General features: G+C 47.7%; 1 protein-coding gene across 5 annotated transcripts in view; it reads right to left on the bottom strand.

Moving 5' to 3' along the window:
* YES1 (YES proto-oncogene 1, Src family tyrosine kinase) overlaps window positions 1-27540 on the bottom strand; it is a 1102642-nt gene that overhangs the window by 566191 nt on the left and 508911 nt on the right. For all 5 annotated transcript variants that reach the window (XM_069620865.1, XM_069620866.1, XM_069620868.1 and 2 more), the window contains 2 exons: window positions 4686-4789; window positions 4429-4578 (listed from right to left, as the gene is read on the bottom strand). In XM_069620865.1, coding sequence (XP_069476966.1) covers window positions 4429-4578; window positions 4686-4789 — 254 coding nt within the window. The remainder of the gene's footprint in view (window positions 1-4428; window positions 4579-4685; window positions 4790-27540) is intronic.

Below are 27540 nucleotides of genomic sequence, written 5' to 3'. Positions count from 1 at the left end.
CGCGGCCTGTTGACGCCGACTCCTGGAGTGCGGACTGGGGATAGAGGTCGGTTTCGTCTTCCGACGATCGAATCTCCGTTACCTTGGGGAGTGAGGCACGTCTGGCAACAGTGGATGGTTGCCTGGAGTCATGCGGCGATCTAGATCGAGAACGCCCAGAGGACACCGAATCGGACAGTTCTGTATGTGCCTCTTTCCGAATACTCAGCGTGCACGTCGAGTCTCGGTTGGACTTCGTGTTTTGTGGAAGTGCTGTGGGTAGCGCTTGTGTCGCCGGGGGTCTTCCCCATAGCCGCCCTGCCGGACGACCTTCCGAGGTCGGGGACTTGCGCTTGCTGTCAATTGACGCCACGTTGCCCTTGCCGTCCGAAAGCACGGCGTCGCTGCCATCGCTGAAGGCGCCCTCCGCTTCCATGGCCTCTTGACGCCTGGCGTGGTGGGCCCAACGCTTAATCGAACGATCCTTTAGTGTTTTCGGTTTGAACCTATTACACGCTCTGCAGTTAGCCTCCGGGTGGTCCCTCAGTAAGCAGAGATTGCACGTGGCGTGCCTGTCAACCCAAGGGTACTTGCGGTTGCACTTGGGGCAAAATTGGAAAGGGGTACCCTCCATACGCACCTTGTGGCAGCGGGCTTATAAGTGTAGGAATATATAAGAATGTACCTATATACCAAAAGAGTGTAGAGTATGTCCACCCCCACTCTCCCTACTTGCAGGGCCGAGGCCAGAGGCCCAAATCCATCATGCAGCACTCTACGGTCGATTCTTTCTCCGTGCCGGCGTCGAGTGTGGATGTTCGGTGACTCGACATTGGGGTGGAGAAATAAAACAATATTTTAGCAAAAGTATGGCTAAGGCCAGGGAACTCTGCGGAATGCTTCCGACCAGTATGGCGGAAAAAATCAATCTGAGGGTCCTAGACGCGTGAGGGATCATGGGTACAGTGGACGTCACACTAGGGATAGTATTACTGGCACGCCCTGTGTCGACGCCCATTTTCGAAAAACAAACTAATACTCCACAGCTTCCACTAGATGTCGGCCTATGCACAGCATGTGATCTAAGCAGATTCAACAAGATTATACACACACACACACACACACACACACACACACACACACACACACACACACACACACACACACACACACACACACACACACACACACACACACACACACACACACACACACACACACACACACACACACACACACACACACACACACACACACACACACACACACACACACACCTGACTGGGAGTGATTTGGAGTGTCCTTTACTTTCTGTGCTCACTGAAGTCTTTCAGTCACCCTCACCCCTCCTGAGACCAAGTCTTGACCTTCGCCAACGCTACCTTGATTGGTCAGCCTTGTCCAGAAGGTAACCCTGTTCCAAGAAACTAGGCTGGCCTTCTGAACTCTGCCCACCAGGTCAGAGTTCAGAAAACCATCTTCACAGCTCCTTGGGGAGAAGCAACGACATCTCAGGATTCGTCACACATTTTAAATCAGCAGCTTTAAATCTACTATGCTCTTCTACACACTACTACTCCTCCTGCCTCCACACTAGTGCTACTTCTTCCTCAACATTACTGTTGCTCCCTTCCCCACACTGCCGCTGCGCCCTCTAAATTACTGTTACGCCTTCCTCCAGGCTTCTGCTGCGCCCTCCTCCACACTGCGGTTTGGTTGCAGCTTGCGCCAGCATGGGGGAGCAGTGCGCAGCAGGCCCAGCGGCTGTTTAAGCTCACTGATCTTCTCACTGTCTCTTCTCCTTGCCTTCCACTTTGCCAGTTTGGGGACCCAGTGATGGAATGCTAGTAGTGTGTGCCGCTGGTGGGCTGTGCTCTGCCCGCATTTTTAAAATATACGATTGTGTTCCAGCAGGGTATGGAACAAAAAATAACTTGGAGATCATTTGTTCCAAAAGGCATGGGGTGATGCAAGTGGGTACTGCTCAAATATAAACAGAGGAACTTGGAAAGGTGACAGAAAATCGGGGCCACCGCCCTCTCTGGAAAAAGACTGGCTCTGGCTTCCAACCTGGTAGGCCTCGTACCCAGGCTGAGAGGTGCATTGTAGCGGAAGGAACATCAAAGGGGGAAGGAGAATAGTAGGTAGTTCAGGGAGACGGTGGCATCATCTGAGTAACACAAAGCAGGAAAGGGAGGGAGGAGAGTAGCTAAGCAGAGAGAGCAGAGCAATAGGGTAAAGAATAGAAGGGTGTGGTAGATCAGGAGAAAGCCCCAGGATGACTGGAGCGCACTATGCAAATGGGGTCTGGGAAAGGAGTCAGCTAGATGGCTCCCCAACGAAGTCTAGATCGATAAGGCATTTGCCTTTAGGCTATCACCTACAGAGAGATAGCTTTTAGATCATATGCATTACCAACAGAGTGTAGCACCAGTCCAGGGAAATCTGGGTTAGGATGTGATTACCCATCCCTAATTTAGCGAGAGAGGGACTTCCAATAAGCCCTTTGGAAATCAAAATAAAAACGCTGAAACCTCATCAGGAAGTTGGTGTGTTCTTGGGGCAATCTGTGACAGTGGGATAGAAGGAAAGCCAGACGCAGAAACCTGTGGTGTACAGGGCGGAAGCATCTGTCCGGAGAAAACTTGGTTCTAGGAGTTCTGGGTGAGGTTCCCTGGGGTCGTTCAGCCGTAAGGGAAGCCCCATGTTCGCAAACACTGCAATGGGTTCAGTGGGGGTATTGATAACCAATGGAGAGGGTTGGAGTCTATTTAACACACTATACTTGTGAGGGAGGAGTTTACATGGGTGGAGTGAAGTGAAAGGGAGGGGTGGTAAAGGGATGTAGTCCAGTCGTTCCAACAGGTAGTTGATACATATTTCTTTCGAGGGTTTGGTCAATGTTTCTTTCAAAGGTTCCGCAAGTGGATGTGCCTCTGAATACTGTAAATGGAAAGATTAGGATGCAGTGCGCACCCACTATCATTTAAATTCAATGTAAAATGCCACAACGGGAGGTTAGGTGATCTTGTAAGTAAGTGTGCCACAACTGTTATTAAGGAACAACCGCAGACACTCCCTACACTTAGTACTTTTGCAATAAAAGATAATTGCATAAGCAACAGACAAATCAATGAAGTTCGAAACAACCATCTAAATCGAAAAACTTAACAGTATCAATACACAATGACCACAAACACTAATAAACAATGGGGAGAGTGTGCCAACAGACCAAATGTTCATCAGAACCTGCATCAACACATTTTGCCTCTCCTGAGAGTACAATCCCAGTCTCTAATGTAAGGCCTGTTGGCACGCTTTGAAAGTTCCTACTGTACCTTTGTGGGTTCTCAGATGGTACATTTCATAAAAAGGAACCGTCTTATTTAATCTTGCTGGTAGCAAGATATATAGTTATCAGTTATAGGAAACTCAGCTTGTGCCCAGTATGGTGTGGAAGCTGCAAGTGGTAAGTTATGTTCTGAGGTGGTGGTCCAAGTGTGCCGAGGCTCTCCTCTTTAAGAGGTAATGGCTACCTCCCCACCCCTTTATGGCCAAAATTAATCCGTAGGATTTGGAGAAATAAGCATCAAATGGAGTCCCAGCCTGCTTACAGCAGCAGTTGCTGAGCTCTTGAAAGACCGTCTGCACAATGTCATCAGATCACTATTTTGATAACGAATAACTCAAGTATCTGAAAACTCGCCTCTTCTTGTGACGTCACCATCCTTGCAAGGACAGACAACTTAGGTTTCACTGCACCTAGGGGCAATTCAATCCACAGCGTGCACATCACAAATATATCCTATGCGGGACAAAACCTGAGTAATGGCATAGTTGGAGCCTCCGTAAAAAAATGTGGTACACAAGGATATTTTATTTTTCTGAACCAGCCACACTCCCATGTATAGTAGATTACAGAAATTCATCAATTCATCAGGAGCCAATGCGTGCTGCAGCAATAGGCACAGCGAGTCAGCCATGGAAAGCAGACTATTACAAAAGCTTAACATTTTGGACATTGGGGGAGGGACAAACACACAAAGCAGCTTCAAAGAAAGAAAAAATACCCTGACATTAAAAGTTGCAGTATTGACTGTCACAAATGAGATAAGCACATGTTTCGTATCACATACGAGCAGAAGAGAAAGGCAGGGAAGGGACACATGTCGTGGGAATTGGGCACACTATGCACATGTGGGAGGGAAGCTCTCTGCACCTCTTGACGTGTCTGGTTTAACAGCATAGGTATCTCTACAAATTTAGACATGCTGTGGCAAATATCTGTGCCAACATTTGGGATTGGAGTGAGTTTATGCCTGCCAAGTTAAAAAAGCAACTGAAGTAAAATGTAATTTATTGTCATGCATTCAACATGGTCACTGACGAAGGTTAGTACATATTACAAATATTGAACACCAGATGTACCCACTACAAATCTGTGCCTACCTGTATAGTGCTTGACCAGCTTCTGTAGTGACTCAAATTGGGCCCTCGTTGTGATGTAGTATCCACCATTGTCAAGTTTTCGGATTTTGTAGTGTTTCACATTATCTCCCCTCATCTCATCCCAATCTCGTATAGAAAGGGAATAAGCACCTAAGAGAAAAAAAGCACGGTAACTGCCAAAACAAGATAATGGAAAGCCCTTTAAGGAGGATCTTAATTGTGTGAAAAGTGGAGAGCGCATTTTAACTTTTACTTACCTTTAGTGGTTTCACTTTCTCTTGCTAAGAAAGTTCCCCTCTGGTTCCCGGGGTTTAGTAATAACCGTTCTGCATCTTTTCTACCCATTTTACCAAAATACCATCTGAAAGAAATTAAGGCAATATATAGATTCGATTATCAAAAGGGCTACTGACACAGTTGTGATAGCTGGACTACAACATTATATGTCTTTAAAATGTCCTTTTGTCCACATTCTAGAAGAATTCTGTTCAAAACTCAATACAATGAATATTAGAATAGTGAATAAAAGTGTGCCCGAAAAATGGTTGTACCAAAACAGTATTTTGCCTTTTCTTACCAAATTTAACTAGTAGAAACTAAAGACAGAAAAGAGAACTTGGTTTGATCCAACCGGTGCAAAAAGCAGACAGAGTGCACAAGGGTAGTGATCTGGGAGGAAGGTTTTCGTCTAGTTAGAGTGCCAGCTGTGATTCGGTCATGCCATGTGATCTGATTTTGCAAACCTATTTGCACCGTACTGGGACTTGATTTCTCACTTATAAGTTAATTGTACTCTAACTTGGGGTGGATGGAACAAGTTACTTACCTGTAACGGTTTTCCAGCATGGGTCTGGCATGGATTCACATGCTCATGAATATTCCCCGTCGTCAGGCTGGGAATCCTCGGTAAAGAGAAAAATCAGTATCAGTTTTGTTTCTGATCTGTCTTTCGTAGTAGTAACCAATCACTGATCTCTGTGTCATACTGACCACAGCCTCTGGCAGCCATCTTCAGATTTGGTAGCACGTGAAGTTGCAGTATGACCAAGTGAAGAGCCGCAAAGGGGTAGGCGGGAGGGTTCGCATGTGAATCCATGCCAGACCCATGCTGGAGAACAACAGTTACAGGTAAGTAACTTGTTCCTTCTCCAGCATGGGGTCTGGCATGGATTCACATGCTCATGAATAGAGAATACATAGCAGTACACACATGCACAACCACGGGAGGTGGCAAAGGCTCAACATTAAGCATTACATCCAAAACTCAACATTAAGCAATTCTTACCTCCTCACCAGGCTCACCTTAGGCGAACAGGTTGCGCAGCACTGCTTGGCCGACCCTGGACTCTTCCCTGGAATCCCGATCGACGCAGTAGAATTTCGTGAAGGTGTGCGTCGACCTCCACGTAGCAGCCCTGCAGATGTCCAGCAAGGGCACACCACATAGGAACGCCGTGGTAGCTGCGATCGCTCTGGTAGAATGGGCTCTCGGACGGCCAGGCAGCTGTCGGTTTGTCAACCGATGACAGTACATGATACAGCCGGAGAGCCATCTGGAAATGGAAGCCTTCGAGAGAGCCTTCCCCTGATTGACAGGTCCAAAGTTCACAAAGAGTTGTGACGTCTTCCGAAAACACTTTGTGCGGTCCACGTAGAACTTCAGCGCTCTAGCCACATCCAGCGAGTGCAAAGTCCTTTCAGCCGGCGCCAGTCCAGCCTTGGCCAGCGTCAGCCGGTACGGTAGTACTTCAGGAGCCGTAATCTGTAGAGGGTTAATCTTCTGTGCGTGGCACCAGACAGAGAACCTCTTCCATTTGTGTCCGTAGCATTTAAGAGTCGAGGACGCCCTGGCCTTTGCAACAACCTCTCTGCAGTCGGCCGGTATGTCGTATCCTCCAAACTCTAACGCTGCAGGAGCCAGGCCTGCAAGTTCAGCGACTTCGGGTCGTGATGGAGGATGGCACCTCCTGCCCTGGAGAGAAGATCCGCCTCCACTGGCAGTTTGATTGACGGGGACGCTGATAAGTCCAGAAAGTCCGGGAACCATATCCGCCTCGGCCACGCAGGTGCGACGAGGATCATCCTGCACCGTGACCTCTTGAGCTGGTTGATGAGCCGCATCAGCAGCGGCAATGAAGGGAACGCATATAGGAACAGGCCCTCCCAGGGGAACGAGAAAGCATCGCCCATGCTCCTCGGCTGGGGAAACCTGCTGGCGAACCTCCGGCACTTGGAGTTCGTCGCCGTCGTGAACAGCTCGATCTGGGGTGTGCCCCACCGTCGGAAGAGGCGGTCCACTAGATCATGTCGTAGTTCCCACTCGTGGCACGAGCGCAGCTCTCTGCTGAGCGAGTCGGCGATGGAGTTTTTTATTCCTGCCAGATGAAACGGCACCAGAAACATCCCTTGGGCGACGGCCCAATGCCACAGATCCTGCGCCTCCTTGGACAGGGCTGGGGGATCTGGTACCACCCTGCTTCCTGATGTAGAACATGGTGGTGGTGTTGTCGGTGAAGATCCTCACCACCTTGCCCTTGAGGGACGGAAGAAAGGACCCGAGGGCCCAAAACACTGCACAGAGTTCCAGGACGTTGATATGGAGGGACTTCTCCTCCGGCAGCCAAAGACCCCTCGCGTGCAGGTTTTCGGTGTGCGCTCCCCATCCTTCCAGGGAGGCATTCGTGGTCACTGTCTTCTGTTGGCCCGGGGTCTGGAAGTCCATGCCCGCCGTCAGATGCACGCGGGTGCCCCACCACCAGATCGCTCGTCAGAAGCTCTCGTCGAGTGCGATCCTGTCCTCGAAGCTGCCCGTCGTCTGGATCCAGCGAGCGTCCAGGAACTCCTGTAACGGGCGCATCCGAAGCCTGCACAGGCGGATGAGATAAATGCAAGAAGACATCATTCCGAGGAGGGACTTGATGGACCTCACCCTGGCTGCGTCCGCAACCAGCATCCGCTGCACCTTGCCCAAGATGGCCCTCGTCGTTTCCTCTGACGGAGAGGCCAGAAGCAAGACTCTGTCGTGCTTCGCTCCCAGAAACAGTGCGTCTTGCGCGGGCACCAGGTGGGACTTGGCGTAGTTTATGGAGAATCCCAGGTCCGTGAGTAGTTGGACGGTCCTTGCCGTGTGCTCCGCGGCAAGCCCCTTCGTCTTTGCTCAGATGAGCCAGTCGTCCAGGTAGGGGTAGACGTGGATCCCCTCCAGGCGAAGCCGCGCTGCCACCGGTGCGAGGCACTTGGTGAACACCCTGGGTGCCGACCTCAATCTGAAGGGAAGGGCTCTGAACTGGTAGTGACGCCCTTGGACCACGAATCTGAGAAACTTTCGGTGTCCCTTTAGGATGGGGATATGGAAGTAGGCATCCTCCAAATCCAACGATGACAGGAAATCGCCCTCCTCCAGTTGACCCAGGACGTGCTGGAGGGTGACCATCCGGAACTTCTGTGCCTTGATGAATTTGTTCAATCGTAGGTCCAGGATGGGACGCCATCCTCCCGTCTTCTTCACAAGGAAGTATCTTGAGTAAACTCCGGAGCCCCGAAGCCTCTTTGGGACGAGCCCAATGGCGCCTTTCTTGAGCATCGCCTTTACCTCCAAGAGAAGTTGAGGGACGTGATGTTCCTTCCTGGCCACGGGGGGACGCGCGGGCACTTCTTTAGAAACTCAAGCGCGTGACCCTGGGCCAGGGTGTCCAGCACCCAATGGTCGGTGGAGATGGACTCCCACATGCTGACGAAGCTCGCCAGCCGGCCTCCCACCGGGGTGCTTCGGTGGGGGCCCAATACCATGGCCGGTTCAGTCCTGTTTCGACAAGGCTTTGCCGCCTTGTCCTCCTTGGCGACGACGGCGGGGTCCGCCCGACTTGCCTTGTCCCCTGTAGGCTTCCTGCGACGACGAACGGGCCGCTTGACGATAGGTGGAAAATCCGCCGCCGGAACCTTTGGAGGCACCCTGTTTGCCTCCGCCGCTCCGAAAGGGCGGCCGTCGTTGCTGGAGAACACCAAGAGCCCGGGCCGTCTCCGTGTCCGTCTTGATGGCTTGTAGGGAATCGTCCACTGTTTTGCCCAAACAGGTTGCTCCCGTTGAACAGCATGTCCAAGACTCTGGTCTGCACGTCCTGACGGAAGCCAGTTGCCTTGAGCCATCCACGCCGCCTAAGGCACACGCCGTTGCCCAACTGGCGAAATCCAGTGTCAGTGATGTCCGTCGCTATCGTAATGGCGTGGTCCGACGCCACTTCTCCCTCCTGCAAGATCTCTAGGGCCTCCTCCCTCTTGTCGTCTGGTAAGAAGTCCAGCAGGGGGGCGAGTTTGTACCACAACTCCCTTTCGTAGCAGGCTACGATAGCCAAGGCGTTGGCAGCCTTAATCGTCGTTGCTGCCGATGAGATGACTCTGCGTCCCATCGTGTCCAATTTCTTTCCCTCGCCGTCCGGCGGGGAGGTTGACGTAGAGGCCGAGGGCCCCCCCCGCTTTCTTCCTGGCCGCCACGGAGACGACCGAGTCCGGGGTCGGCTGTGCCCGAAGGCACAAGGGAGCCGCGTCCGGGACCCGGTACTTCTTCTCGTACCGATCCCTTCTCCCGGGCGTTGTGGATGGGTTCTTGAGGAGGGCGAGACCCTCATCCCAGATATCGTCCAGTAGAGGTACAGCGAGGACCGTCTTCCTCTTGGTCTCGCGCCGTTGATAAAGGAAACCTTCCTTCTTCTCTTCCGGGCAGAGCTGGAAAAGCTTGGATGCCCTGGCGATCATGGCATGAAACGATCCAATCTCGTCGGGCGGGGAAGCCCGGGGAGGAGGTGACGACGGGAGATCCTCGTCGTAAACCTCGTCGTCTGTACCCGTCGCGGCCGTGTCAGTCCCCGTATCATCTCCACGGGTCGTGGACGGGGAGGAGGGCTGAGCAGGGCGCGATGGTAGAAAAGGAGGTGGAGGATGAATCCTTCTCTTAAGAGGAGGGCTCCCAGAAGGGCCTGGCTCCAGGTCCCCCGTCGGGAGCAGTTCCTCAGTTGGTGGTAACGGCAATCTCGTCCTCATCTCCGAGCATAAGGACTGTATAGCCAACAAAATGGCCGCCGAGTTGTCTTGCGGCACTGGTTGAGGGGATTCCAACGGGCGGTCAGGAGCCCCGTCGGCACCCTCGACGTTCTCGTCGTCTCCTACGTCGGGGTCCCTCCCGACGGGCTGGTCGTCTTCCACGCCAACGCCGTGGCTTAAGACTTCGATCAGCTCCTCCTCAGAGGTTGAGGCCGAATCCACGACGACCTCCAGCCCCCCCCCTTTTTCTTCTCCGTCAGAGGTTTCACGGGGGTCCTGTCGATGGGCATGAAAGAGGACTCCCTCCGAGGTGGCAGGGAGATTCTGGGCCCCGAGGTCGCCACCACTGGTGTAGCCTCCACAGGCTGAGCCAGGGCCGCCGCAAATGTCTCGATAGAGGCCTTGGCCGGGTGGATCAAGGCTTTCACCACCTTAGGTGCGCTCACCGCCTTCTCCTTGGGGGGAGGGTCACTGCCTCGCTCCCCCTCCGATGGGGCCTTTGAGCTCGACCGGGGTCTCTCCAGGAGCTTCGCTGGGTGCTCGGCCTTCCTCTTACCTGAGCCAGAGCGTTGGCTCGTGGTTGATGGCGCCGGGGAGGATGCGCCCTGCCTGGCGTCCGTAGAGCCCAACCGTTCGGCGCCCCCGGTGCCAGCGGACTCGCAGTGCTTGGCCTTCTGTTGGACCCCCGTCGCCGGGGCGCCCTCAAAGGTCTTAGAAGACCGCTCGGACTTCTTCTTCTCGCCTGACGGGCTCTTCCCTTCCAGCCAGTTGGCGAGACGCAGGTGGCGATCCTTAATGGTCCGCTCCGACATATTGCCGCAAAATGCACAGTCCTTCTCCGTGTGCGTCTTGTCCTCATGCAGGCAGTAGAGGCAAAGGGAGTGTTCGTCCTCCTTAAAGACATTCTGAAGCTGGCATCCAGGGCAGACCCTGAGCAGCTTTCCGGGCGTCGAGCTTCCCTTCTCTTGGGCCATGATCGAGATGGGCCTCAGAAACTTCTGGAGTCCTCCAAAAGCGTGGCTCGACAAAATCTTCACCCTTGAGGGGCGTAGAAGAATCCGACACGGGTCCCCTTTGATCGGATAAAGAAACGGTGGAGCTTGAGGCTCTTTTGACCGAAAGAGAAAATTTTGCTAGGAAAAAGTGTGAAAAAAGCACTACAGCTCGAGAGCAATAGCACGAGGATCCCAACACTTGAACGTGCAGTAAAAATCTGAAGATGGCTGCCAGAGGCGGGGCTTAGGGAGATGGCAGTCATTGGCTGTGGTCAGTATGACGCAGAGATCGGTGATTGGTTACTACTACGAAAGACAGATCAGAAACGAAACCGATACTGATTTTTCCCTTTACCGAGGATTCCCAGCCTGACGACAGGGAATATTCATGAGCATGTGAATCCATGCCAGACCCCATGCTGGAGAAGTAGGCACTACATATTTCAAGACCAGTGATTTACTACTCCTGGGTATTTAAAGATTACATCATTTAGTTCTTCCCCATAGGTTTTTGCTATAAAGTGTAAATCGCTTAGTAAACCTCACATCTTCTGCACAAAACTATATACCTCCAGACATTTATAAGGCGATTGAAGACCCTTGGGTTCAATTACCCAGGCTTTTACATTTTTATTATTCGTTTTACCAGGCAAGTTTCGCTTAGTTGGAAGCTGGTCCTCAATGCCCCTATTGCCAAAAAGGACGACAACGCAGGTGGTGGATGTTGTAGATCCAAGACGGCTGCATAGTTTCTGTACTCGAACTGTAAAGAGTAGCAGATGAAACCTTTGGCTGGCACTGATCGAAGTGGTGTTATCGGAGAGTGAGCCACTTGAATCAATGTTACAATAATGTTAAGATCTTCCTACTAGTCACCGACCTTCTGGCTTGGTAGTAGGGATGTAACGGTATAACGGTATACCGTTAAAGATACAGCGAACCACTCAATTGAACAATAATAACCGTCACATTGTTCATACCGGTATACCGTGTATACCGTTAAGTGTGCTTTTCAATCTGATTTGGAAAGCTGCAGTAAGCAAGTGCTGCACAGTCTTGGTCTTGCACTGTTGGATGTGCCATCTGCCAAGTAGTTTCATTTGGAGCAGTTTTTAATGCCATTCCATAAACTACACGTGCCTGACACAAAATCAATATGTTAGCAATAGGAAGAATAAATACAGTGCCAAGAAGGAAAAGGGTTTACTTTGGGTTGGCGGCTTTGGGGTTTATATATTTATAATGCATGTTTGCTAAACGTATGACAATGGGGGGATGTCCCTGGTTCTATCATTGAATTAACATATGATAAGTCACACTGCGAAATTCACTCATCTCTGTGGGTATTCCCTGCTGCCATACCAAAGGGTGACATGTCCTTGATTACTGAACACCTTTTGGCCCACAAGTAAACTAAAGGCTGTAACGTAAAGAGAGCATGCGTGTGCGAGTATGCGCACAAGCTTATACTACCATCAGCCTCCATTGATCTGGGGCATGCATGTTATAAATATGGCAACATGTTCATCTTCACCAGTAGCCAGTGGGGGAGCTAAAAGCCTAAATGACCACTTAAGAAAAGCTATTCAGTTTGCTTTGCCAGTCGCAGCAGGGCTCTCCCCCTCCTCCTCTCCACACTTGTTTGTGTTTGGTGGAAGCAAGGGCTGGCATTTCAGTGAAAAGTATGTTGAAAAGCCCAATTCTGACTCTGGGTGCCAGGTTTTGTTTGTGATGATAAATCTGACAATTTTATGACCTTTTAGAAAATATTTGTTAAGATCGGTTAACTCCACCTGCTATACCGCGATAACCATGATATACCGTCATTTTGCAAGAAGGTTATCGTACCGTCATAAAACTAATACAGTGACACCCCTACTTGGTAGAGGTGGTGATTCAGCGGTGCTTGCTCAGGATTTCACGAATGGTGTGCCATGTAATGGATGTGAGGGGGAGATGAAGCAAGTGGCAGAAGGGCGCTTTCGGAATTAGAGCAGAGATCCTGACATCACTGCACAGTGAGCGACACCCTGAAAGAATAATGAGGTGGCAGGGGCCTTTTGGCAGGGGATGCTCTGTGCAGCGATTGTCATGAGGTTCTACGATTGTGAACAGGGCGATGCGGCACCGATTTGACCTGACGGGCTGGCAGGGGTCTAGCATAACCTAAGAGTACAGTGGTCTTCCTGAAGCAAATAGAGTGCAACCTCCTCTTAGTCCTGAGCAGTTGGAAGAACTGTTGATTGCTCCCTCGGTTAAATGCCAATGCAACAAGTAGCAACAGAAACATGAAAGGATTATGTGCCAGGGGGACCCATGTTAGGTGGCCTGTGGAGCCGCATCCTGCTGGGCCCCCACAGTCAGAAATTGTCTGGGGGAGCTTTGAGGTACAGAAATGCCGAGATGGAAGTAAAGACCTTGACGGGAGGCACAGCTACCCAGGAAGCGTCGACCCCGCGCCTTGCCAAACAGAACTGGATTGCCTGTATGTCAGTTTGGGAGAAGGTTTTACAGAAGAATTGAAAGCACCAGCTCATACCATTAATGCATCATTTGGGGACAGGAAATACAAACCTTTTACTGAAGCAATGGTGGTGGCTAACAACATGGCAATTCAAGAGCTGCAGAGGGAAGGGGTGGCCTCGAGTGCCCTGCTTGAAGATTTAAAAGCGCAAAAAGAATGATCATGGTCCGGATCGAGGAGTGGGAGAATCATGAGAGGCAATTAGTGTCTTAACAGTCTTATTGAGGGCATAGAAGGCTCGCATCTGGCAGCTTCAATTCAGCAACTCTTTGCTTTTCTTGATCCAGAAGCAAACAGGAGTGGCATAGTACTGGACAGAGAAAAGATTTAGCAGTTGGGACATACAGCAAGGCCCATGGACATTGTGATGATAGGTCATTCTTTCCATAAAAAGGAGCGTATAGTGAAGAGTGAGGGGGAGCTGAAAGAAACTGTTCCAGGGCCAGACCATTCACATCTTCAGGACTGGTCTCCAGTTACCTTACAAAAAAGGTTTGCATTTGGGAGTGCCACTAACAAATTGAGGAATTCTGGTAGATACTGTTGGACTTTCCGGTTTGGAATGGCTTTTCCATGGGAGATTAGGAACCACAGGGTCAGAACTCTGGAAGACTTGCTGGAATTGGGAATAGTGCCAAAATAAAACACCATGACCAAGCAGTTCTCGCTGGGTCGGAAAGCATGCTGTGAATGCCCAAAAGAAAAGAGGCTAGGGAAAGAAGAAACGGGGTGAATTGAATGGTCTCAACTAGTTATGTCTTCTTGCAAGGCCTACATGTATACTATTTGAGCAAGATAATAGAGCTGGAAGAAATGTTAGTTACATAAGGTTATAAAAGTGGTGCGATCTACTTTATTGAGGTTTACACTTCTTTTCTTAGTGTGAGGCGTTTTAGAGAGGAACAGCGCCTTCTGTTGGGAGCACAGGTGTGAGGTTAAGTGCCCAGACAATACAAGGGGTAGGGACGGGTAATTATCTTGCTTTTAGATTGAGATTACAACATGTATCAGAGATGGGGGGGTGGCAATGGAAGCCTGTCTCGGATACTACTGGCAAAGATGGTCTCCGTTTTTAGTCTTCGGAGGCCACACACCATCAGGGATCTAGGGACAGAGTGGCTGGGCCTGAGACAACATTGGTTGGCTCATATTTTTTAGGTCACCAGAGACATGGGATGGGGTGAGGGGGATGACGGATGCATGGAATATTTATTGTTTAGTTGTAATATGTGGGCCTTGCTCTTAAATAAGAGGATGAGATTTACATATATATTTTTGGAGGGATTCAGGTGTGCGCAGAAGCATTTACCTATACACAGTAAACATTCAAGGTAGCTTCATTGAATTTACGTGGTCTTTAGGAGACACCAGCAATTAAAATGATCAAAGATCAGAAAATTCAGATAGCAGGTTGGCAAGAACCTCATCTGTTGTTGGCGGACACTCACTGACACTGCATGAGCCATTTCCCTACTCAGTATTTCGCTTGAGCCAAAGGTAAAAAAAGAGTGGGTATTTTGACTGGGCCAGGCTTTCCTATTAGGACAAAAAAAAAGAAAAAAAATATAGACAAAGAAGGTACATATCCGATATACTAAAGGGGAGCTTCAAGGAAAATATAATTATGCTGGTGGTTGTTTATGTTCCAAACATTGGCCAAAATGAATGCCTTTTCCTGCCTACTCTCCAGGCTGCTGCAAAAGGTCCAAATGTATTACAGGTTTCAGCACTATGCCCGATAATAACTTGGATAGGTCAAGAGGCAATAGATATGGCAACAGTCAAGCAGCCAGGGACGCACACTTCGTGCTTTTCGGAACACGTGGCTAAGAGATTCATGGAAGGAAGGCCATCCGGTAGAGAAAGATGAATCATTTTACTCTCACGTGATGGCTCAAACTCGCTTATTGAATACATTGTGAATACACTGTGGTAGACAAGAGGCTGGCTGTTTTACCAGGCAAGACCAGCCTTGGGCTCCTTAGTTTCTGACCACGGCTGGTCTACTGCACAACAGAATGGCAGGAGGAGGCGGCTATACCTTATATGTGGAAAATTACCCACCTGCTCTTATAGGACAATTGCGTAGAGGACTTGAGAAACCAATCCGTTTTTTTCAGGCGAACAATACAAATGACATGTCCGCATTGAGGATGTGGGATGCTCCGAAAGCCACATTAAGGCGCTCTTTCTGAGAAATCTCCAAGATATTGAAGATCCCGGACTAAAGTGGAGAAGAAGCTCCTTCTCAGGTTATAGAACTACAGCAACCTCAAAGCTGGGGGATTTCATAAAACGTGCCTCCAACTCCAGGTCGCAAGAAAACAGCTCAATAATTTACAAGCAAATCACACAGAATTTTGAATCCAGAGTTTCAACAACAAATTCTAGATGTTGTGGCAATAAGCTTTCAAAACTCCTGAATTTTCAATTAAATGCAAGTCTGAGAGCAAATAGAGTTACTGTAATAAAATATAGGAATGGATTTCAGATCTCTGGAGAAAGAGCCAAACTTAAAAATGTGTGGTCTTCTATAAAGCCATTCTATTGTGGCTAAAGTTCAGTCACCCTCCCCGCTGCAGCACAAGGAGCTATTGGCCACGAAAGAAGATATTCATACCTTTATGGCCGAGATCAAGCTGTAGTTCTGCAATTGCATTACAGATATCACAATACAGGTAGACCGGCTGGACCAACAGGTGCTGGAGGCGGAGAAAATGCTGGGAGAGGTGAAGGACCAAGCTACAGACCAGGTGGCAACAGTGCAGAACTACAACAGAGGATTCAGGTGCTGGAAGGGAGAAGTAACATAAAATACAAGCAGGAAGACATGCAAAATAGAGCATGCAGAAACTTAAGGGTCCGTGGGGGTGCCCTCCACCTGGGATCAAGCCCTGTGTGAATATATATCGACGACCTCTTCCAAATGCTCCTTCCACTCCTTGGCAAGGTGATGCTGCTCTTGGAATATACCCACAGACTGTGCTGCCACAAGGGGTTGTCCTCTGACTCGCCTCTGGATGCAATTACAAGAGTCCATTTCTTTACGGTTAACAAGAAATCCTGTCAGCAAGCTGAACACAGCGAGACCGGACCTTCAAAGGGGCGTCACTCCAAATTTATCAAGAACTCAACGGCACAGAAAAGGAGAATGCTCAGGCCGCTGACCACTGTCCTGGAGGATCAGAAGATTAGTTACTGTTGCTAGGGACGAGGAAGCAGACGATTGGAGAAACCTGAGCCTATCGGAATTCGTGGAAATAGATTGGCAAGTATCTCAGTTAACAACTGGAGCCCCTTCTTGTTGCTCATTGAGTGATCAGTTGAAGGGCCATAGGGCTAATTATTATTCAATCAAACACCCCTTCAGGACTTTAGAAGATAGGAGGGAAGCTAAGAAGGAAGATCACTGTCCCGCCTAGTGGCTGGGACAGTTTCTGCACAATTGCATGGGGAGGGCTCCTTGTCTAAACCAGCAAAGACTTCCCAGAGGTAGCTAGTAGCTAGTAAATGGCATTGCGTCCAAGACGCTAATCAAAAAGAGGAAACAAATATTGGAACTGGCTCTTGCCGACAAAAGCATTGAGAAAGCAACATGATGCAGCGCGTATGCTACAGGTGGTATGCAGAAACAATACCAGAAATCTCTGGGGATTACAGAACAATGCAGGAAGCTTTCAGCTAGCTCTTACCATCAGCCAGGTATCCAAAGATAGATGGCTACTCTAAATTGTTTGATCACGGGATGGTGTGGGGGGGGGGGTGAGATGCCGACCCGGAATAATAGTACCGACACAGGGGGAAATGGTCCATTGATTTTGATAGAGAGGAGATCAAAAGAATGATTGGGTCAACTTGGAGCATCTAGGGCAGCTGGGCCGGATGGCCTGACAAATCATATCCTGATTTATGGGTGACTGTTTCCATACTTTAAAAAAGAGTAGGTGACTATTCTATTACTAGTAGGTTAAAATCACAGTGTTCTGCACAAGTACATTAAGGACACTACACCAGTGGACAACACTGGGGTACCCAAGACCTAATCCTCACCACTGTAACAGCAATTTGTTAAGATGGATTTCTCAAATCTTCCCTGGTGGACAGATTTAAGGAGGCTATCCTAGTTATAGTGAACAGGGGCACTCTGGGAGTTTAGCCAACCCCAATCAAGGTATGCGTGGAGAGTGGTCAAGGCCAAATCTCAGGAAAGGTGAGTGTGATCAGGGATCCAATGAGTCCCCACAGTGCAGGGTTTCGGCCAAATAGACTGAATCCAAAAGACCTAACCAACCAAAAGTCTGAAAGAAGGTACCACAAAAATGTTCCACCTTTTAAAGGTCGACTTTTGTTGGGTAGGTCATTTGGATTCGGTCTAGGGCTGCGGGGGTGTCCCCTGCGACCCCTTCTCACTATACTGTGAGCGGGGGTATCCTGCAACTGACCCGAAATAAATAAAAGGAAAGGACCCTGCGGCGCCAGTTCCCGATCAGGGAAGTGAAAAGGAACCTGCGGCGTTGGGACAGACAGAGCGAGACGGAATGCAAGGTAAGAAGGGGGTGGGAGTGTGTGTATGGGTTTTGGCCAAGTCGGAAATCTTCAGGGGAGAAAAGACTGAAGATTAGTTCAAAAAAATGATCTTTGGGCTTTTCTGCCTCAAACATTTCCGCTTCGGTAAAACAACCCCAAATCCTATGAAATACCCAATGATTCCACTTAGACAGGCAAGCACAAAAATACTATATTGTAGGTCCAAAAATACATGAAGAAAAGGAATCAAGCCGATAATATCACACAACACTCTAAATATAATGCATATATACAGTCACCTTTAGTTCTTTCAATGCACAAAAATCACCTCTACAACTCAAAGGAAGGTAAGTAGTTAAGTAATTGGATAACCAGTCCACAGGAATAGAAGACATGATCAGTCCAACCCTAAGTTCAAAGTTCCTTTAGGAGACAGGAGAAGCTAAGAAATGTCCTGTGGGGATGAAACAAGGTTCCAAAATACCCCAGGACCGTTACAGCTAAGTAAAGTACTTTTATAAAAGGTTTTTAAATGAACATTTCAAAAGCAATGGAATGGAATATAAATCAAAGTTCTTCACAAACTTTATAATGGAGGCGATAGGGACTCGAGTAATTATTGCGACTACTCACCGTCCTTATTCTGACTTTTCCAAAGGACTTTGCAGGTCGAATGGGAGTCGCGGCAGGTAGGTTTTCCCACCGTTTGATCCAGTAGAAGATGCCCAGAAGCTGCAGGTGCCAGGTTTACGGTCGGGTCCAGAAGCCGAGTGCAATTCCTTCTAGGGAAGAAATGGAGCAGGCACCGGTGCAGGGTTCTTCAGGACACTACCAGACAGGGGATGGCCTGTTCCTGCACCAATCACTGCACATCGCGACAGCAGGCGTCTCTCCAGTCGCGAACAAAGGAAGCCCTCCAGAACAGCATCTCTGGATACTGGATCACAGAACCATGGCATGAAGGCAACTTATGGGACTAGCTGGCAACTACCGAAGTCCCGGGAAAAAATGCAGAACGGCGACACTACTGGCAAGGGAGCCCAAAATAGAGCTGGTCAGTCCACTGGGTGGTCCAGGGACATTTCCGAAGGCTGTAGGATTGTGAGAATGTGTTGAGACTGATTAGTCCCACTCGTCCAAAGAGTTGAAGCACAAGCAAGGGTCTTCTGGGATCAGGTAGTCCAGCAGGGCGTCACCGGAACAGCAGCAAGAATGGTCGCCAGGCATTTTCAGAATTCATCCTTGGGTATTCCGTCATCTGCACAGTTACGCAGGATACTTGGCTCCTCGTCAGATCTGCAGAACTCCTCCCTCTTACCTTAAATTCAGGCGAGAGAACAAAATCAGCCCTCAAATAGCAAGGCTCTGCACGACTCATGCACACCAGCAGTGGTCCAATCAGGGACCACTGTGGAGCTGACTTGTGCATATACACTTGACTCACTTACACCAGTTTGTGGATTGGGCTCAGACAGTGCCAGTCCACTTCCTGGATCCATAACACACATGGTATGCACTAGCCCACAAAAACAGCAGCTTTCTCAGGCAAATGCAAGACCATTAAAAGGAAATCCTGACCTGAGAAGTGTTGGGAAGGAGCTAGCGCCTTTTTTCATTCCCAAATGCTTCAGAATTAGGCAGGACTTCTGTTGACTGCTTCTAGGCACTACAAGAGACCCGGGGGAGGAGGGGCACTGAGAAAGCTTTTTCATGCACATAAAAAAAAAAAAATAAAAATAAAAAAAAAAAAATCACACAGACATGGGCAGGCACTAAAAGAAGGCAGTTATTTAAATATAAGATGCAAATAACTATTAGCTGAATACATTTGTGAAATCATATTTAGTTTTAAAAATCTCAAAGCACGATAGAAGCAGGCTCTCTGCCAAAAGGAATGTGCCCTGCGCTAAAAATGGATTGCAGGGCTCATGCTGTGTTGCGTAACTGAGGCTAGCTCTGGGAGAGCAGCACACAACTCAGCAGCTGTCTGCTGTCTGTCAGCAAGTTATGAGTATAAAAGCTCCTGCCTGGGACCAGTCTGCAGGAGAAGGGAACGGTTGAGGGACAGAAGAGACTATTCAGGCAGCAGAGGTCTTCGCGCCTATCCTAATTTCTGTAAAGAATACATTTGTTATCCTTGCAAGATAGGCTCTTGGTCTTACTTCCCTAGAAGGGCATACTTTGGTGGGGGCGTGATTAGGGGTACTCATATAATTAAGGGGTACCCCTGTAAGTTGGGCTACCCTTACAGAAGGCAGGAAAAAGGCCAAAGAACAAAATGGCCAAAGAACAAGCGTAAAATCTTGTGGCACAGCCATGTTTGGCCATCAGCCACGTTTAGTAGCCAAACGCAGTAAACACGAATGGGCACACTAAAAATATAGCAAAAATGTAACTGCTGCCGCCCGCTTGTCTGTAGGCACATTTAAAAGTAACCAAAAATCCCTGTGGTAAAGGTCTAGGGTGATGCAAAAGTATCCCCCGTGGCACTGCATTGAAAGATGCTGTGCACAATATGAAAACGTTACCCAAACGGTTAACATGTCAAAAGGCAAAAGGGAAACAGTTTCCCAGTACTGACAGTCTGAGGGACTGGTTAGTTTCCTCATAACAAATAAGCAAAAAAGGCCATTGAAGTAAAGCTGAAGGCTTCACTTCTCTGCAAAAAGTCAGGACAAGGTGTAAAACAAAAGCAAAAGGTTTGTGGGGTCCATAGAATATGGAGGGAAAGTGGTCTAAAAGAGAAAGGCTTGTATTGTGAATCTAGCTACTGTTTTGTGCCACTACCCTGCATCTTTTCCCACACCAACTGTTTTAGGCTTGCATTTTGTATCTTGTGCCGTCTGCTGCCTCTACTCTGCATCCTTTCCCACAGGGATGGGGCTGTAGGCTTGCATTTCGAAGACTAACAGGACTCTCGGGTACGCATAGCACATCATCTCAATGGAACATAGCCTTATCCCACCTGGGGCACGGCCGCTCACCCACATACATCTGCAGCAATTCACTACTCTACTTCATAACGCACCTCAACTCTGCCATAAGAATACAACTGAGTCTCACGACAGAAATTCGGTCATGCTGGGCACATAATCAGTGTCCTTGACTCGCCTACTCCCCTGACAGTCCCCATCCACTAGCCAGATCTCCATGGGTCGCTAGCAGGGACTTGGTCAACCCGCCCTACCTTTACGCTGGCTAAAATGCACACATCCTACAAATCATCCTTTCAATGTTCAAACCTCTGCCCTCCAAGGCTGTTCATTTTACAGCACTGGGAGGCCATACCAACGGCATTGGGCGCTATACAAATGACATGCAAGATAACATTTTCTCATTATAGACCTGCATTTTACATACTTAAAATTCAACCCCGGGTTGTGTAGTGGAAACAGCTCTGCAAAAATATCTCCGCTTTGCCTTGAAACTGAGAAAACAAGTGCAATTATGTACCACTGGCATTTTGATATTAGGGTTGAATTGAACCATGCTTTAGTATAGAATTGCGATTCATATAGAATCTGTTTTATATTTACTGTTATTATACTAAACATATAGCGTTAAGTTTTTATTTGTGGTTTGAATCGTTATTTTAATTGTACACATATTAATGGAAATGTTCTGTTCCGAAATAAAGTTTAAGGAGTTTTAGAAATGTTAGATCACTCAAAGTGATGACATTCTGATTATGAACAACCAATTTTTACTGTGCTAAACTGTATCCACTATTAGAACATTCCCTCTACTCTACTGGTCGTCCAATCTGTATGCTTTAAATGAGGGTTCCAACTGAAGACAGAGGTCTGCTGCCCACGACGCGGTCACGTAATGCAACAATCATACAGCAGCCAAGCAGAATCTGACTCCTGCTGCTGATGGCTAGGTCAGTCTACTGTATTAATGAAGATGTTACACCATGATAATGTTAAACTAACAGTGCGTAGCTAGTACCCTTAGACAAAAAACAAACATTCTATTTTCGCTTACTTTAAAAGCAGTAGTGGGAGTTTCCTTCTCCCCTTCTTGCCCCCCTCAACCCAAGCATGTTCTGATGGGGCTTTCTATCTTTTGTAGGGAACTATCATGTGATAGTTGTACTTTACCATCACTGGAGGCTCAACCATTTTGGTCAACACCCCCACCCCTTCTGGGGTGTCTGATAATGATCTCATGAGAATGTTGTATGAAAGGTTAATTATTGCTACAATGAAGGGCAGGGTTTGTTTCAAACTTTCGAGACATCAGTCATGTAGATCAGAATCAGGAGAGGAACAATGTGGCATTGTAGCCGACTTTCTTTTATCATCAATCACCAACCTACGTGATCCCTTGGTCTAATATTCTTGGCCCTACTCTATAAAGAGTTCTTGCACTGCATCTTCAACTGAAGCCTGAAACCTTTGAGTCATCTTTGACTCCTCTCCCTCCTTCCTCCCTCACACTCAGGACATTGACAAGAATCCAACTATCAGCTTTTCCTTCTCAAAGGAATCCTACCTTTTCTCACTTTCCCTCAGAGGCTCAATGTGACTCAAGCACTGGTGCTCTCTTGACTGGACTACTGTAAAAGCCTCCTCCTGACTCTGCCTTCTTCCACTCTGCAACCCCTTCAGCTTATCCGGAATCGGGCAGTGCAACTTATTCTTGGCCTTAAGCCCAGGGACAGCATCTCTCCTGCACTAAAGAGTCTTCACTGGCTCCCGGTGGCTGCATTGATTAAATTCAAATCTCTCTGCATCATTCACAAGGCTGTCTGGGATAAGGGACCACACTATCTTCAACTTTATCTCACTAAATACTCTCCCTGTAGGGTACGTCGTCATGGGATATTTTTGCACGGGGTTTTGTACTGCAGCATTTTTATTTTTTTTTAAATCCCATTTTTTTTTAGAAAATCTCCTTACAACAAAAAAAAACATCCCGTGATGAAATGACATGGAATCCCCTGTAGACCTCTCCACTCCTCTGGCACCATGTATGTAAAGCTTTTTGCTAAACAGAGGGCAGGGGGTCGCTCACTTTCCTCTGCGGGCTCCCTCCTTTTGAATAGCCTCTCCCTCTCCCTCCGCCTAGAGCAGGATCTTCTCAAATTCCGGAAGCTCCTTAAGACTTTCCTCTTTTCCTCCTCCTCCTCCTCCTCCTCCTTCTCCTTCTCCTTCTCCTTCTCCTTCTCCTTCTCCTTCTCCCCTCTGCTAATCCCACAGTTGCTGAAACAGTGTCTTTGGTCCTTATGTATCTTCAGGGCCTTGACCTCCCACACCAATTCTTCCCAGCTCCCGTTTATCCACATCACTTGAATCTGCACTCCCTCCGCTCTGGAGACTTGCACTTACACCTCCTGCAGCCCAGGCCGTGTAGTACTCATCATTCCTAGCACTTCGTCCACGGCTCACCCACGAGCTCAGACTCACCAGTACTCCCCCCCCCCCCCACCCCCTCTTCTCCCTTTCTTTCTGCACTTGCACGTTCTGAATACTCACAAGGCATAGTAGATTCGCCCCCCCCACCCATCTCGTCCCCCTCTGCTCTTAATATTGTGTTGCAATTTACTTCCCTCCCTCTCTCCCGCGGGCGCTTTGAAACAGTTTATTCTTATTGTATAAGCTCCTAACAAGCAAACAATCAAATATATAAAGGCACTGTGAAAAAGTGCTAGTCAGAAAGGCTGTTACTTTTTATTCGGTTTAGTTGAAAATTCAACTTTACAAATATATATAAAAATCATCATTAGTACAATACAATCGATCTTTTCACATCCTTTACATATATAAAACAATGAACAAGCATAGATCACAATAGAGAGTTTAAAAGAGAAGTGTTTCTTTACAATCAGTGAATTAGAAGAGAAAAAAAAAGGGCATGCAACAGAAACATAATTACAACTTCATTTTCAATTGGCAGTTAAATTACCTTTTCGTTCATACGGAAAAGCAACATCAAGCATGTTAATGGTTGCAATTCTAACTGAAATTTGTTTGGTGCTAAAGGTTTCAGCCCACATTTCATTATCAGATCTTATTTTGTACTTATATTTCATACATTTAGCCAGTTTCAAACGGTTTAACACAAAGGCCTCACATTGTGTAATAATATGGCGTAGAGTTTCTGTATAAGATGCGTCTTTATAAAAGCAACAATACATTAGATCTTTTTTCACTATGCCTCTTCTGATCAGAATCTCATTTACCGGCCATAAATTATGCCGGAATCTCAGAATTTTCTGTCTTAGGGAAGAGGATGGACATTTCACAAGATAATCAGCCACTGTGCGGAATCTCTTGTGACCAAAGAGATTCCTATCAAAATCTTTTAATGCGTGCATTTCTCTTGAGCGAGTATCCAATCAGACTGATATAGCTTGATCTTAGCTCTGGATGGATTTGTCAGAAATAGATCAATTGAAATTTCTGCATTGACAAGGGCATTCAACACAGGATTACCCCAGTTTGATGGAAATATCTGGTTTGAAGTCAACAGATGGCTCGCTAGGATGGCCAAGCTATTTTGGTTAGAAACACCCAAAAGACATTTTCTAAATAAAGTGCACATTTTCCAGGTGACTTGAGTATGTATGGACAGAAGCCCCAATTCAAACCTTAGTAGCATGGTGGGGGTGCTTTTTAGTAGATTGAATATGGATTTCCAAAATTTTGCCTCTAGTTGATTCCAAAATCCCTGCGTTCTAGGCAGCACAGATTCCATCCCATAGGTAACCACAGGTAAAACCTTCTGTTGGTAAAAGGACATAATAGGGATGCATGTAAACTTGCAGAGTTTAGCCAGAATTATTTTAGCTTGAGATGTTAGCATAGTGACTTTTGCTAATATTGTTATTTCAACCGATTTGTCAGATTTCAGATTATTGAACATCATCCCTAAATATTTGTATTCTGAGACTATCTGTAGATTGTGACCAGCAATAGACCAATGATACTTATTTGAGAAAGATGATTTCGGTTTATTTAGTATCATTACTTGGGTTTTGTCTTTATTCACTGTTAAATTGTTTGAGCACACAACGATCAAGTAAATTAAGGAGAGTTTGTAGCCCCGCCGGAGTTTGAGAAATTAAAACCAAATCATCTGCATAAAGTAGCCAAGATATTGTTTAGTTTTCTATCTTGGGTGAGTCTGATATGACTGATGCAAAGACGTCTGCAATGTCCAAAAGGAAAAGATTGAACTTTGTCGAAGCAAGGATACATCCTTGCTTCAAGCCTCTAGCGGTTACAATGATGTTAGTTAGGAGGCCTTCCATGTTCAACTTTATTTGGATAGACGTACTTGTATGCAGAAGACTCACAATTTTTATCAGCGATTCTGGGCATTCATAGTTCTTCAACTTTCTCACAAGGAGCTTTCGGTCAACTGAGTCGAAAGCCATGCGGAAGTCCACGAAGGCCATATAAAGGGTTTGCTTCCGCATGGTACATGAAGACTTGATGGTGTTAAGTAATGTTAAATTGATTGAAGTGCCCAAACCAGAATCAAATCCCGTTTGAAAGGGATCTCTTCGATGAGTTGCTAGTGACCAGCCATTCAAGTCACGCAGGACCAATCTACAGAACATTTTCCCTGGCACATCTAAGAGTGCAATGGGCTGATAGCTCAAGGGGTTTTGTCGATCACCTTTTTCGTGGATCGGCACAATGATTGAATGGGTCCAGGATTTCTGCAGCTCTTGATTACGTAAGATTAGGCTGAATAAAGTGTACAGGATTGAAACCCATAGATCGACATTTTTTAATATTGCATTCGAAAGCCCATCCGGACCAGGGGCTCGAGACATGCTAGCCTTGTTGATGTAATAACGAATGTCATCTTCGTCAAATTTTAAATCGAAAATGACTGGCTCAATACTTAAAGCATCCTGTTGCGTTGGAGCTGCATAGATAGCCGATAAATGGGTTATCCAGACAAAAGGCTGTTACAAAAATTAGGAAGTCTGTCTGGAAACCTATGCTAACCAGAGTTCTGTCCCTACCCCAATAAAAGATATATCAGCCAAACAAAGGTAGACTTAGGCCCATGGCCTTAGCAATAAATAGTGTCGGTTTTCTCACCCCTGGTGTGTCTTTCTCAACAGGGCTCCTCGCCTCCGATACACTGTCTAAATCAGTGGGTTGAATGGCTTTCAATTGTGCTCTCTTCTGCAATATTTAATCAAGTCCCATAAATGTCTTTTGTGTGTACTTTCTCAGTGGGGAACGTCTGGTTCGTGACTACCCCTGCTTGTGAGGACGTTCCGGGGATCCTTTACCAGGAAAGTACCTGGTGTGCTCGACCTTGAGGCAGTTCTTGGTTTGTACCCCACATTGGGTTGTGGTTTCTCTCGCCCCAGCTTGGTGTCTCGCTTCTCTCACCCAGCCATGGGGCCTAGTATCTCCCACCCTGCCTTGCAGTCTCTCACTACTTCCACCACAACCTTGGGTTTTGCTTCCTTCACCCACCCCTTGCGGTCTGGACTCTCTCAATCCGCCTTGGGGTTCTGGGTCCCATCCACCCCATCTTGGTGTCTGGGTTCTCTTCTCACCCCACCTTGGGGTCTTGTTCAGCCTCACATCCTCTCTTGGTTCCCCGGAGCATTCGCGTAACTCTGGTCTCATGGCGGTCAACACGTCTCCACTTCTGCAGCTTCTTCTTGGTGCTCTGCTCTGGGCAGAGCTTGCCTCCTTTTCTTCGTGTTTCTTGTGGGGCTCCAGTGCCCGTCTTTCGGCATGTCGGATGTCAGGTGGTTTGTGTTCTGCGCAGCTCCTCTCAGCCTGGCACTCCTGACTCCAAAACAGACAGGGCTGTCCACGGGCTTGCCATGGTCAGGTCCGTCATGCGTGGTTTACACACTCCGTTTCGTGCCCTACCCTCAGAGGAGGAGGGTTTCATGCCTCTACAGCTCTGCAGCCGTCTCCTTCCCGTTCCAATCGCGATTGGCTCTTTATCCTTCCCTAGGGGGTGGGAATTTACATTGTTCTCTACTCCCAGCAAGTACTGTGTTTAAACAGGGTCAGAAACCACACCAATGTTATTCCTATGGGGAGTTTCAAGCCCTAATACAATTTAACTCCCATGTAGGCAACACATCTACTGGGACCTTTGGAATAGGGTGTCCTCTAAGGGGGGGGGGGGGGGGGGTCACCCCAAGTGGGATCCCACTTGCCCTGTCAGACAAGCAGTCTCACCTCCCTAGTCCCAAAGGGGGTGGCTACCCCTGGGGGAGAGGGGACGAATGCCCTGGATTTGTCACCATCATCAAGACCACTAATGTGCTTTATTTGCATGGTGGACTGTCCTGCCAGCCACTAAACAGGGGTGCATCCCCTCCTACGCATTTTTGTTTTGTTTGCGGAGCCCTTTGGACTCTGCAACAAACAGAGCCAAGAATAATAGAGCGGCATGGTGTCATATGTTCGCCTCTCGTTATTGAGCCAACAACGTAGACAAGCTGACTAACGGGAGATGAGTCCTAACCAGTCGGTCGGTGCATTCATGTTCTGGGGAAAGGAGGAGAGGGCCATGTGGACCTCAATGGAAGCACAGCACATGATGAGGGTGTAAGTAGGTATGTTTCATTTTCAATGTATGTTTATGTGCATGCAATAGGTTGTTTGAATAATGTATGAATGTGTGGGTGGAAGTGGTGTAGATTAGCACACGTGAAGGGGGAGCCAGGCAGCTGTCCATAGAAACCCCCCACTAGCAGAGGCATGACATTTTTGCATTACCGGTGAGGCAAGCGTAAAACAAACATAAGTGTGATCACATGGCTAGACTAGCCTACATTCAATGGAGGCTGGTCTAGCAATGTAATACCACTTACTGTGATAGTTCATGGGTAAAACAAACATAAGTTATTAACGTGGCTAACCTGGCCTACATTCAATGTACGTTATTTTAGCCACGTAAACACACGCGTTTGCTTTACACATTAATGCACAGAAAAACATACTGTACATCAAAGGGCAAAACAAACGCGATTAGTACATTTTACTGTGCAGCAAGGGTAACGCAAGCATGATAAGTGTTATGTGGCTC

Source organism: Ambystoma mexicanum, chromosome 5q (genome assembly GCF_040938575.1).
Source record: "Ambystoma mexicanum isolate Mex_15411 chromosome 5q, UKY_AmexF1_1, whole genome shotgun sequence".
Classification (NCBI taxonomy): domain Eukaryota; kingdom Metazoa; phylum Chordata; class Amphibia; order Caudata; family Ambystomatidae; genus Ambystoma; species Ambystoma mexicanum.
Note: the sequence above shows the minus strand (reverse complement) of the source record. Positions and strands in the feature narration are given on the sequence as shown.